We start from the raw sequence: 10,229 nt of genomic DNA on the forward strand, positions 1-10,229 counted from the left end.
GCTCACAGCACAACTTCCTTTGAGGCAGGAACTCTGAGCCACGTTTGCAAAAGGGATCAGCTGGAGTGAAAGGAGGTGGACAGAATGAGAGGGCAGAAGATTCTTGGAGGAAGTGCCTGTCTGTCATGGGGCCGCTCTCTCCTCAGCTTCTCCACTGTCCCCAGGGCCTCCAGCACTACATCTCCAGTTCTCCCTGTCCTGGCCACGGCCCAGCCACCATGACAGGCACACCAGTGGAGGAATCCCTCTTCCAAATCATCCACTGCTACCACCAGTATGCAGCCCGGGAGGGAGACGTGGAGACCCTGTCCCTGGAGGAGTTGAAGGCTCTGCTTATGGACAATGTACCCCGCTTCATGGAGAGCCTGGTGTGTGGGGTCTGGGGTCAGGTGGGGATGAAGTATAGGGTTGGTTGTGGGGTTGGAAGCGAGTAGTGAGGGTGTAGATACATGGAGTTATCTCCTAAGAGAATTCCTACTTAGGGGAGGAGGAGGAGGAGGGAGTTGGGAGGGCAGGATCTGCCAGCTTTATTTCCCCTCCCTCCCTCTCCTGAAACTTCCTGCCTGGCCCCACTTCAGCCCTAATCCCTGAGATTTAGTCCCAACCCAACCTGTTTATTCCTCTGCTCATCCTGTTTCCTGAGAGAATAGGTGCTGATCTTCCCTTTGCCTGAAGCCCCATTCAGTCAGAGATCCTGCCCCGAACCTGCCCTTTTAGCCCCAGCCCCTTCTGGGTACTGGCACAAACCTCCCCTGTCCCTGTGCTTGGGGGAGGACAGTTTGGGCAGAAGCCAGGTGGGGGTAGGGAATGTAATCTCCCCTTTCAGATGCTGTCTGAAGGGCTAACAGAGGCTCTCGGACCAGCCTGGGGCTCAGAAACCCTCTCAGGCCTGCTCATCTTCTCCATTATCAGAATCTGTGATTACCAAGTGTCTTGGGGGCTGCAAGGCTGGCAGGAGTGTCTGTGGGGTAATGCCCTCTGCCCTCAGCGCCATGCCTGGAGGGGTCTCTGGACTGTCACCTCCAGTGGACTTCAGGTCCATGCCCTGAAGGGCACTACATTCCAAAAGCGGCGCTCCTTTGTTCACTGCCCCTTACCTACCTTTGGGAAACATCAGAGGAGAGTCCTGCCCTCAGTTTACTGGAGTGTAGCTGTGAGGGTCACAGAGGGGACTAGGGTGACTGTCTTTCCAGGGCCAACTGTCTGTAGCCCATGGGGCTGGGCCCGATGCTCACAGCACCCCCGCCCCTGCCCCGCCCCAGGTTAAGGGCCCCCAGGGACAGACACTAGACCAAGGGGGGCTGAGGTGAAGGAAGCCAGGGAGAGCCTGCCCTAGCAGGAAGCCTTCAGTTTTGGGATCAACCAGTTTTGTGGAGATAAGATTAGGTGAATTAGATGGTGGTGGGCGGCAGGGGAAACAGAGGGTATGGAGCTCCCCATGGAGATGAGGGCCACCCTCCGGGCCCCCAGCTGCTGACAGATGCAACAGGTTTCTTCCCTGTAGGCTTTCCAAGGACTCCACTCTGAGTCTCCACACCCACCGGCCAAACCCTGCTGGAACATGCTCCACGGGCCCTGCCCAGGACTCTGTTCTCATCCCTGTCTTCTCACCACACTGCACACTGACCCTGGCCTTCCTTCTCGCTGCCCCTTCAACCCCACGTGCGTTTGTTCTTCCCCTATTCTGTCTCCGATCTTCATCCCTCAGGGCCACCTGCTCTGGGACATGCTGGACACCTCAGGGCCCATGATGTTCTTTCCCCTTATTCTGCACTTTCTGCAGGGGACACAGGCTAAGTGTCATAAACAAGTCCTGAGCAGACGCCACAGCATGCACACATCTGATCCCACCCCCTGGTGGCCCTGCGATAGTGCTGGAGGTGCAGACACGAGGGGCAGGTGGGCTCTGCCCGGAGGAGCTCCCAGTGTGAAGCAGGGGCACAGCCTTCCATACCAAAGCTCCTGGACTGGTGGCCTCTGCAGGGAGGCTGCCAGTGCAGCTGGGCAGACAGGTCAGGAGGTGCCAGGCCGCTCAGCTCTGCCCAGCAGCCAGGCGGTCAGCCAGCCAGTGGTGCCCAGGCTGCACTGTCAACCCACACAGCCCTGGGGCCAGCTAGCTGAGGTGCCCGCCATGTCTCTGCCTCTTAGCCTGATTCCATAGCATAGGGTGCCCTGGCCTCTGCCTGAGTGATGGGCTGTTTGCTGCAAGCCTCTTGTGGCTGGGCCATGCCATGGTGCCACGCAAGCAGTGGAGGCAACGCAAGCAGTGGTGCCACGAAAGCAGTGGAGGCCCCTTTGCTGTGGGCCATGTGCCTGGGTTGATGGGTGACCCTCTGCCCCTCCTCAGGGCCGGAAGGAGCCCTACTACATCTCGGAGTTGTTCCGGGCTGCAGACAAGAACAAGGACAACCAGATCTGCTTTGATGAGTTCCTCTTCGTCCTGGGCCGTCTGGTGAGGGACTACCACCTGCACTACCACCGGCAGCAGTGTGCCCACTACTGCACCCAGCACAGCCTCCACTAGCAGACGTGTGGCCGCCTCCACCCGCAGGGGCCTGTCCGGGAGCGGATGGAGAGCTCTGCCCAGTGAGTCTGTATGTGCCCACATGTGTGTGCAACCAACAGCTATGAGGGAAGAGAATAAAGCAACCCCATAAATGTGTCTTGGAATTCTTTAGTTCATGGATTTGGGCATCTGCTGTGGGTCCTACATCGGGGACCATCCATTTAGGGTGAGAGGTACAGCCCCAGTCTCCAGGAACCCCTGTCTGAGGGGGAGGCCCGGCCCAACCTCCAGGAGCCCCTGTCTGAGGGGGGAGGCATGGCCTGACCTCCAGGAGCCCCTGTCTGAGCGGGGAGTCATGGCCCAGCCTCCAGGAGCCCTTGTCTGAGGGGGAGTCACGACCATAGTCTCCTGGAGCCCCTGTCTGAGGGGGGAGGCATGACCCCAGTCTCCTGGAGCCCCTGTCTGAGGGAGAAGGCACAGCGCTAGTCCTCTGGAGCCCCTGTCTGAGTGGGGAGACATGGCCTGGCCTCCAGGAGCCCTTGTCTGAGGGGGAGGCACGACCCTAGTCTCCTGGAGCCCCTGTCTGAGTGGGGAGACATGGCCCCGACATCCAGGAGCCCCTGTCTGAGGGGGAAGGCACAGCCCGGCCTCCAGGAGCCCCTGTCTGATGGGGGAGGCGCGACCCGTCTCCTGGGGCCCCTGTCTGAGGGGGGAGGCATGGCCCTAGTCCCCTGGAGCCCCTGTCTGCGTGGGGAGACATGGCCCTGACCTCCAGGAGCCCCTGTCTGAGGAGGAAGGCACAGCCTGGCCTCCAGGAGCGTCTGTCTGAGGGGAGACATGGCCTGGCCTCCAGGAGCCCCTGTCTGAGGGGGGAGGCATGGCCCTGACCTTCAGGAGCCCCTGTCTGAAGGGGAAGGCACAGCCCAGCCTCTGGGAGCCCCTGTCTGAGGGGGGAGGCATGGCCCGGTCTCCAGGAGCCCCTGTCTGAGTGGGGAGGCATGGCCCTGACCTCCAGGAGCTCCTGTCTGAGGGGGGGAGACACGGCCCGGCCTCCAGGACCCCTTGTTTGAGGGGGAGGTCCGGCCTGACCTCCAGGAGCTCCTGTCTGAGGGGGGGAGGCATGGCCCCAGTCTCCTGGAGCCCCTGTCTGAGGAGGAAGGCACAGCCTGGCCTCCAGGAGCGTCTGTCTGAGGGGAGACATGGCCTGGCCTCCAGGAGCCCCTGTCTGAGGGGGGAGGCATGGCCCTGACCTTCAGGAGCCCCTGTCTGAAGGGGAAGGCACAGCCCAGCCTCCGGGAGCCCCTGTCTGAGGGGGGAGGCATGGCCCGGTCTCCAGGAGCCCCTGTCTGAGTGGGGAGACACGGCCCGGCCTCCAGGACCCCTTGTCTGAGGGGGAGGTCCGGCCTGACCTCCTGGAGCCCCTGTCTGAGGGGGGAGGCATGGCCCCAGTCCCCTGGAGCCCCTGTCTGAGTGGGGAGGCATGGCCCTGACCTCCAGGAGCTCCTGTCTGAGGGGGGGAGGCATGGCCCCAGTCTCCTGGAGCCCCTGTCTGAGGGAGCAGGCAGGGCACTAGTCCTCTGGAGCCCCTGTCTGAGCGGGGAGGCTCAGCCTGGCCTCCAGGAGCCCCTGTCTGCGGGGGGCATCCATTCTCTTGGGGAGCTGCCTCTCTGGCAAGGGAGCCAGACCTCACCGGTGATGTTTTGACCACTCACTCTCTGCACGTACATGATGGGACAGGGAGCAGGGGCCGACGCACACTGGACAAGGACCCACCTCGAGGGCCTAGAGGAGAGCCCCCAGGAATGAGTGTTTAAAAGGGAGTGGCTTGGGCCTGAGAAGGGAGGATGACGCAGGTAATTGACGTCAAGGCCAGTCAGTGGGGAAAGATTGTGAGGTGGGTTTTGCACACACTGAGTCAGAGACTGGGACAAGGGCAAAGGGCAACACTCCAATCTGTTATGGTGAAGAGTGAAAAGTGGAACCTGGGCTCCCATCAATCAGGAAAGACTTCCTGGAGAAGAGAAGGGTTGGGTCTGGTTTTACTAATAAAGGCTGATGCGGGCGTTACTCTACTTGGGGCTATTGTGACTCACCATCCAAGTCCTCTGTGGTCTCTCACCCCTCCCAGCAGGGATCTGCCCCCCACCCCTTGTCTCTGTGTTTATTTTTCTCTCTCTCCCTGGGAGCCCAGGAATCTGATGAAGAGCATCTCCTTTATGCAGAGTCTTCTCTGCCTTTAGGCCTTGCTGGGGCCCATCTTGGTGGGCTTCTCCTCAGAGGGTGGTCTGGAAATCCACGTCCTGAGTGTGTTGTGATGAAAAAGATGTGTTTTCAACAAACGATGACGGGGGTGGGGGGAGGGGGGCCGGCATCTACAGGACTTGGTTTGGTTCTCTCCAGCAGCTGGGTCTGTGTGCCACAAGGGGGCAGTGCCCTATGGGCTGAGCTGGGGCCTTCGTTTTTGACCAGTCGAGCTCTGAAGCAGGGTGTTGTCCCCAATGTGCCCTGGGCCTTGCCGGCACTGACAACACTGTGCCCCAGCTGTCTCCCTCTGGACCTTCCTGGGGACTCCATGGGGTCTGCACTGCCCAGTGCAGGTGAGTGTCCTGCTGCACCTTGGGAGTGTTTTACCTTCTGTGTCCTCTGCCAGTGAGTGGATGCATGTGTTGGAGGAGGAATGCAGGAACGGGGCCTGTGGATGGACTCTGATGCCTGCGTCTGTGCTGCCTCCTGTGGGCCTCTTAGTCACGGCCAGAGGCATGGATGACCAGGCTACCAACCTCCTCCAGGCCCAGGGGATGATTCTTCCTGCCTGTCTCATCTGAGACTGCTGAGTTCCACAGATCTTTGGGTGCTAAGGGGCAGCTCAGCCTACACCTCCTGCCCTTTCCTGGGGTGTGGAGAGGTGTTTCTGCACTGGCTCTGCTGGTGTGGCCTCATTTCCTCAGCCTTGGGCCCAGGCCTGGTTGGACTCTTGGGACACATACCTAGGACCTAGTTCTTTCCTGTAAGTAGGAGCAGGTTCCGCTCCCCTGGGTTGCCCCACATCCGTCGGTCTGATTACAGGCCCTGCCTTTTCCCCTGATGTGCTTACCCAATTCTTGACACCCCTCCTGCCAGGTCACTCAGCCTGGCTCCTGTTCCCCTGAAGCTCCTTAGGCTGTCTGTCCGGGGGCTGGGGGGCATCTCAAGGGCAGTTTCATGGCCTGACTGGTGCAAGCTCCCCGGACAAGCACATGATGCCAGAAGGGGGTCATGGCCCACGTCTGCCTTGGGTCTCCCCCACTGGACCTGGGGCCTGGTTTTCCTAATTCCTGGATGAAGAAAGCTGTCTCCACTGGGACTGGCTTCAAGGGAGGCATCTCTTCAGGGCTCAGGGGCCTGGGATGACATCATCAGCCTCACCCTCACCTCCACTGGGAGAGGTCAGTGTGAGCTCCATTCCAGGCTTGTGAATGGATCCTAAGAAGAGTCTCAGAAAAGCCACTTTTTTTGTTCTAATGTGTGCTTTTTGGCACATAAGCAGAACACATGTCCATAGGAAGAAACTTGAGTAACTCCCTGTGCCTCAGTTTCCTCATCTGTCACATAGGGATAATTGTACCTGTAATGTCCACTTTGCAGGGTTATCAAATGAGGCAGTGATATAAAAATACTTTGAAAATATATTGTGCTATTTGGGGTAAGTAAGGTGCTATTATGCCAGGCCATATAGGAGAGGCTTGGTGAACAACAGGTATAGATAAGTGCTTGATCATTGATTGAAAAGTTGTCATTATATGTGTCAGAAACAGCTCTATTTTTCTGTCACAAGGTTGACTAACCTCTTGCCAAGGAAGTTAGATTGCATTTGGTTGATGTGTTTATATTCTGCCATGTTACAAAAGTGATTTAAGCTGGTGGGATGTGATAAAGGGAATTTCAGCATCATATAAGGGATAGATCAAAGTTCAATTGTGCATTCGCTTATCACCTCAGTAAGTATTAGTTGAGCACCTAGTTTGTACCAGGCCCCAGGGATGTATGTGATTTCTGCTCAAAGGGGATCCTGGTCCCAAAGAAAAGACAGAAAAGAAACAGATGAGTCATAACACAGTGGGGAAAATGCCATGATGTATGAAGATTTGGGTAGCATGGAGGAGAGAAGAATTAACTCAGTGTTGGTAGGGGTGTGGGGAGGAGGGTCAGAGACAGATGCAGAGTACACAGTGCCTGTCTGGATCAGGAAGAAAAAGAAGGACTTGACTGGCAAAGAGCATTCCAGGCAGAGGCAGGAAGTGCATGATGTCACATCATGTCACCCAAGTAATCCGATGCACTGAATGTTGTATCTCTCAGTGGGCCTCAGGTCCTCATCTGTAGAATGGGGATTATGACAGTACAAACTTCATAGTTTATAGTGAGAAATGGATTGATGTAGGTAAAGCATGTACAACAGTTCCTGGCACGTGGTAACAGCCCAATAAATGTTTTTTTTTGCTATTATTTGTTCTTATTATTGATTGTTTGCTGTTAGTATGTATTCCAGTCCCTGTGCTGGGTCCTGTGGAGGCAGAGATGGATGGTCCATTCTGGGTCCTTGAGGGCTCACAGCCCAGCTGAGGAGTCAGGCACTCGTGATAGCAGTCGTCACAGTGGGTACCCACCCAGTGCTAGCTCTGCAGTGCGCTAAGTACGTCACACATCCTTTGTGTAAACTGTTTATTAAAATATAATACATATTAACAAAGTCCACAGGGGCGCCTGGGTGGCTCAGCCCATGAACATTCGACTCTTGATTTCTGCTCAGGTCATGATCTCACGGTTTGGGAGTTTGAGCCTGGCGTTGGGCTCTGTGCTAACAGCACAGAGCATGCATGGGATTCTCTCTCTCCCTCTTTCTCTCTGCCCCTCCCCTGCTCCTGCTTTCTTTCTCTCTATCTCTCAAAATAAATAAATAAACTTTAAAAAGTCTGCAAATCATAAATATTTTTCATTTGTTATTAGTCCTCACAACACTATAAGGTAGATTTTATTAGTTTTTTAGGCGGAAGCATTTAAAAATTTTTAAGTTTTTTTTTTTTTAAATTTTTTTTTTATTTTTTTTTATTTTTGGGACAGAGAGAGACAGAGCATGAATTGGGGAGGGGCAGAGAGAGAGGGAGACACAGAATCGGAAACAGGCTCCAGGCTCCGAGCCATCTGCCCAGAGCCTGACGCGGGGCTCGAACTCACGGACCGCGAGATCGTGACCTGGCTGAAGTCGGATGCTTAACCGACTGCGCCACCCAGGCGCCCCAAATTTTTAAGTTTTTAATTGTGGCTATATATATATATATATATATAATTTACCATCTACGTGTATTGTTCAGTTGTGTTAAATATGTGCTCATTGTTGCGCAACCAATCTTCAGAACTCTGTCTTTTTTAAAAGTTTATTTATTTATTTATTTGAGAGAGAGAGAGAGAGAGAGAGAGAGAGAACCAGCACGAGACAGGAAGAGAGAGATGGAGAGAGAATCCCAAGCAGGCTCCACACTGTCAGCACGGAGCCCAATGTGGGGCTTGAACCCACAAACTGTGAGAACATGACCTGAACTGAAATCAGGAGTTGAACACTTAACTGACTGAGACACCCAGGTGCCCGTGACTCTTTATATTGCAGCTGAAACCCTAACCCAATAAACGCTAACTCTTCATTATTCCTCCCTGAGGCCCTGGCAGCCACCATTCTGTTTTCTGTCTCTATGAATTTGACTACTCTAGAGACCTCATATAAGTGGAATCAAACAGCATTTGTCTTTTTGTGTCTGGTCTATTTCATGCAGCATCACGTCTCCAAGGTTCATCCATGTTGTAGCATGTGTGAGAATTACCTTCCTTTTTAAAGGCTGATAATACTCCATTTTAAGTATATACTACATTTTATTTATTCACTCATCCTTGGATGGACACCGGCTTGTTTCTACTTTTTGGCAGTTGTAAATAATGCTGCTGTGATCATGGATGTATAAATATCTATTTGAAACCCTGATTTCAATTATTTTGGGTATAGACCCAGAAGTGGAATTACTGGATCACGTAGTAATTCTGTCTTTAACTTTTTGAGGAGCCATCGCACTGTTCTCCACAGCAGCTGCACTATTTTACATTCCCACCAACAGTGCACAAGGGTCTCAAATTCTCCACACCCTCACTATCACTTGGGTCTGAGGTGGTACCTCATTGTGGCTTTGTATACCTTCCTTGGAGAAATGTCTTCTAGTCCTTTGCCCATCTTTCAATCAGGGTAATTTTGTTGTTGAATTGTAGAAGTTCTTTAGATATTTTGGATATTAACCCCTTGTCAGATAAATGATTTGCAAATATTTTCCCCCATTCCATAGGCTGCAGGTAGACTCTATTTTTAATCTCTTCCTAATAATTGAGGTAACTAAGTCACAGAGAGTGTAATTAACCCAAAGTCACACAGCTATAAAGTTAACAATATATTGGAGCCCAAAGAGGTATGGAAACATGAAGGAGAGGGCGCTAATCTCATCTACTTCCCCCAGGAGGTGATGATGACCTGGAGAGGCACAATGTAAATATCTGTTGAATGCATGAAGGAAGCAGAGAGATTTCTCAGCAGAGTCATGTTCTTGTCAGGTCATGTTCTGGTGCATGATTCTCTGGGCCATGACATTTCTGCACTGGGAAACTCTGAGTGAACTGCCTCACCTTCCTGGCTGTCTACTTCCGTGTCTGTAGACTGGGTGGGTTGTGTGCACCACCTTCCTGATAGGCATTTTCCAAGGCTCTTTGTGCTTTGTGTTTTGTAACAAGAGAGATGTACCACAAATCTTCAGTGTTGGAAGCCAGTTAATCTGAGTGGCATCTTGTTGTGGAAGGGGGGTGTTCCTCCTGAAATCCTGGGGGAATTGGCCACCTTCTCTTCTCCCCTTGGACACAAAGGTCTTCTGGCTTCTCAAAGAATCTCTTCTCCCCCACCTGACCCCCACAGAGTTGAGTTCCTCTTCAGCCCAGGCTGCTGGGGTCAGAGGTACACAATCACCCCAGAGAGGGCTGAAGGGTCCCTGCTCTGTTTATGAAGTGACTCAGTGCCTCCCACATGCAGAGGGACCCCAAGCCAGCCTCCGTGTCCCAGAGCACAGTGCACCCTCAGCTCCCAGAGCAAGAGAGCTTGGAAGGGCTGTGGGCAGCTGGAGAGAGCTTGAGAGAGCAGCGCACATCCCACAGAGTCCAACCACGCACAAACAGCAGCAATCATAGAAACAGTCCAGCCTTCACTGCTAAAATCCAGCAGCTAAGACAAGTGTTCTTAACCTCTTAGGGGTCTTGGGCCCTTTCAAGAATCTGATGAAAGCCATGGAGAAATGTGCTTATTGATGCAAACACTCAAAATTATGCTTTCAGCTCCAATTATATTTCAGAGATGCACAGACAGGCCACAATGCACAAGATTAGCAGCAGCAACAGTGAGGGGGACTCAGGAGTGGGCACCCTGGTTGGCCAAGCCAGAGGATACCAGGGGCCCACCAAAGGAGTCCTCACCATGGCCTCTTCTGGTCTCTCCTGCTGGGCACTAGTGCCTAGCAAGTGCCTTCCTCTTTCCACTACCCACCGCCCCCACCTCCACCTCTCATCAGAAACTTTCATTCTGTGCAGTGATTGCCCCATTTACCTGATTGGGAAACCAGAGGCTGTGGCAACCCAGGAAGGGAGCAGCTGCCTCTGCATGGCC

At 53.8% G+C, this 10,229-nt stretch overlaps 1 protein-coding gene across 1 annotated transcript; it reads left to right on the forward strand.

Annotated features, from left to right (window-relative positions):
- Positions 1–218: 218 nt before the first annotated feature.
- On the forward strand, positions 219–2,524 carry LOC115505176 (protein S100-A15A). The gene is made up of 2 exons (XM_030302621.1): positions 219–368; positions 2,348–2,524. Exons 1-2 carry the CDS (start codon positions 219–221, stop codon positions 2,522–2,524), a joined length of 327 nt encoding a protein of 108 aa, XP_030158481.1.
- Positions 2,525–10,229: the final 7,705 nt, after the last annotated feature.

This window comes from Lynx canadensis, chromosome F1 (assembly GCF_007474595.2).
Source record: "Lynx canadensis isolate LIC74 chromosome F1, mLynCan4.pri.v2, whole genome shotgun sequence".
NCBI classification, from domain to species: Eukaryota; Metazoa; Chordata; class Mammalia; order Carnivora; family Felidae; genus Lynx; species Lynx canadensis.

Coding starts and splice junctions, on each gene's coding strand:
- LOC115505176 (XM_030302621.1), top strand. CDS start 219: ATGACAGGCACACCAGTGGAGGAATCCCTCTTCCAAATCATCCACTGC. Junction 369..2,347: donor CCCGCTTCATGGAGAGCCTG/GTGTGTGGGGTC, acceptor GCCCCTCCTCAG/GGCCGGAAGGAGCCCTACTA.